The following is a 1,031-nucleotide window of genomic DNA, read 5'->3' as shown; positions in this document are numbered from 1 at the left end:
GAGCAATAAGAGGTACTTAATTGTGTGTTTCAGCTTCGAATCAAAGGCAAAGCAGGAGTACTATCCGGAAGAACGTATTCTGAATCTAAAAAAGGATGAGAGGCAAGGGTCGCATTACGATACAATGTGGCTGCTGTTAGAAATATAAGATAGATCGATAAGGAAATCTTTCAGGAATTTTACAACATGAGCAGGTGGAGCCAATGCCACCCATGATAAAATGGATGGTCACACGGATGGTCCAATGGGGCATAATTCCAGCAGATTGCATCCCCAATAGTTGCATAATTAATATCTATGAAGAAGGAGATTGTATCCCTCCGCATATTGACCACCATGATTTTGTTCGTCCATTCTGTACGGTCTCCCTCATATTGGAGAGCAGTATACTGTTTGATACAGATATAGAGATAATCGGTCCAGGTGAATTCCGGGGATCTGTCAAAATTTCTTTACCAAGAGGGTTGATTCTAATTCTGAAAGGAAATAGAGCCGATATGGTGAAACATTGCATTCAGGGAGTCCGACACCGTCGAGTGTCGATAACTTTCAGAAGGATGAGTGATGACAAAACTCCATACAGATTTCAACCAGATCTGGAACTTGAAGAGTTGCAACCATATGAGTTATAAACTCGTTGCACCACTAGGCCATCCAAGAACAACAGCTTAGAAGGTCAGTTTGTTTAGTAACTCATAACATAGTTTGTGAGAAGATCTTCTATTAGCAGGCATGCAGATGCATAAATATGCGAACAACAATATGAAGACAGCTTGTTTTGTACTTTATATTATGTACTCATAGATGTACTAGTTATGCGTATAACATGATGTACTTTCCATCTTTGAGATATATACATGATATATTGTAAAAATGACTGTGCTGAACTATGCATTGATTTGTAACAATGAACATAACAAAATAAAATAAATTAAATTTGCCGAAAAAGTTTTCTCAATTTTGAGATTTCTTGTTAGTGCAGTATGACCCCGTTCGGTCTATATCCCCACAAAATTGCACGTTCTACACAA

General features: G+C 38.0%; 1 protein-coding gene across 1 annotated transcript; it reads left to right on the top strand.

The window, feature by feature from the left end:
* The first annotated feature begins 236 nt into the window (after positions 1-236).
* LOC110037183 (RNA demethylase ALKBH5-like) lies at positions 237-632 on the top strand. The gene has a single exon (XM_020741769.1). The coding sequence runs from the start codon at positions 237-239 to the stop codon at positions 630-632; it is 396 nt and encodes a 131-aa protein (XP_020597428.1).
* The last annotated feature ends 399 nt before the right edge of the window (positions 633-1,031 follow it).

The sequence above is a fragment of the Phalaenopsis equestris genome, unplaced genomic scaffold (assembly GCF_001263595.1).
Source record: "Phalaenopsis equestris unplaced genomic scaffold, ASM126359v1 Scaffold216449, whole genome shotgun sequence".
NCBI lineage: Eukaryota > Viridiplantae > Streptophyta > Magnoliopsida > Asparagales > Orchidaceae > Phalaenopsis > Phalaenopsis equestris.
Note: the sequence above shows the minus strand (reverse complement) of the source record. Positions and strands in the feature narration are given on the sequence as shown.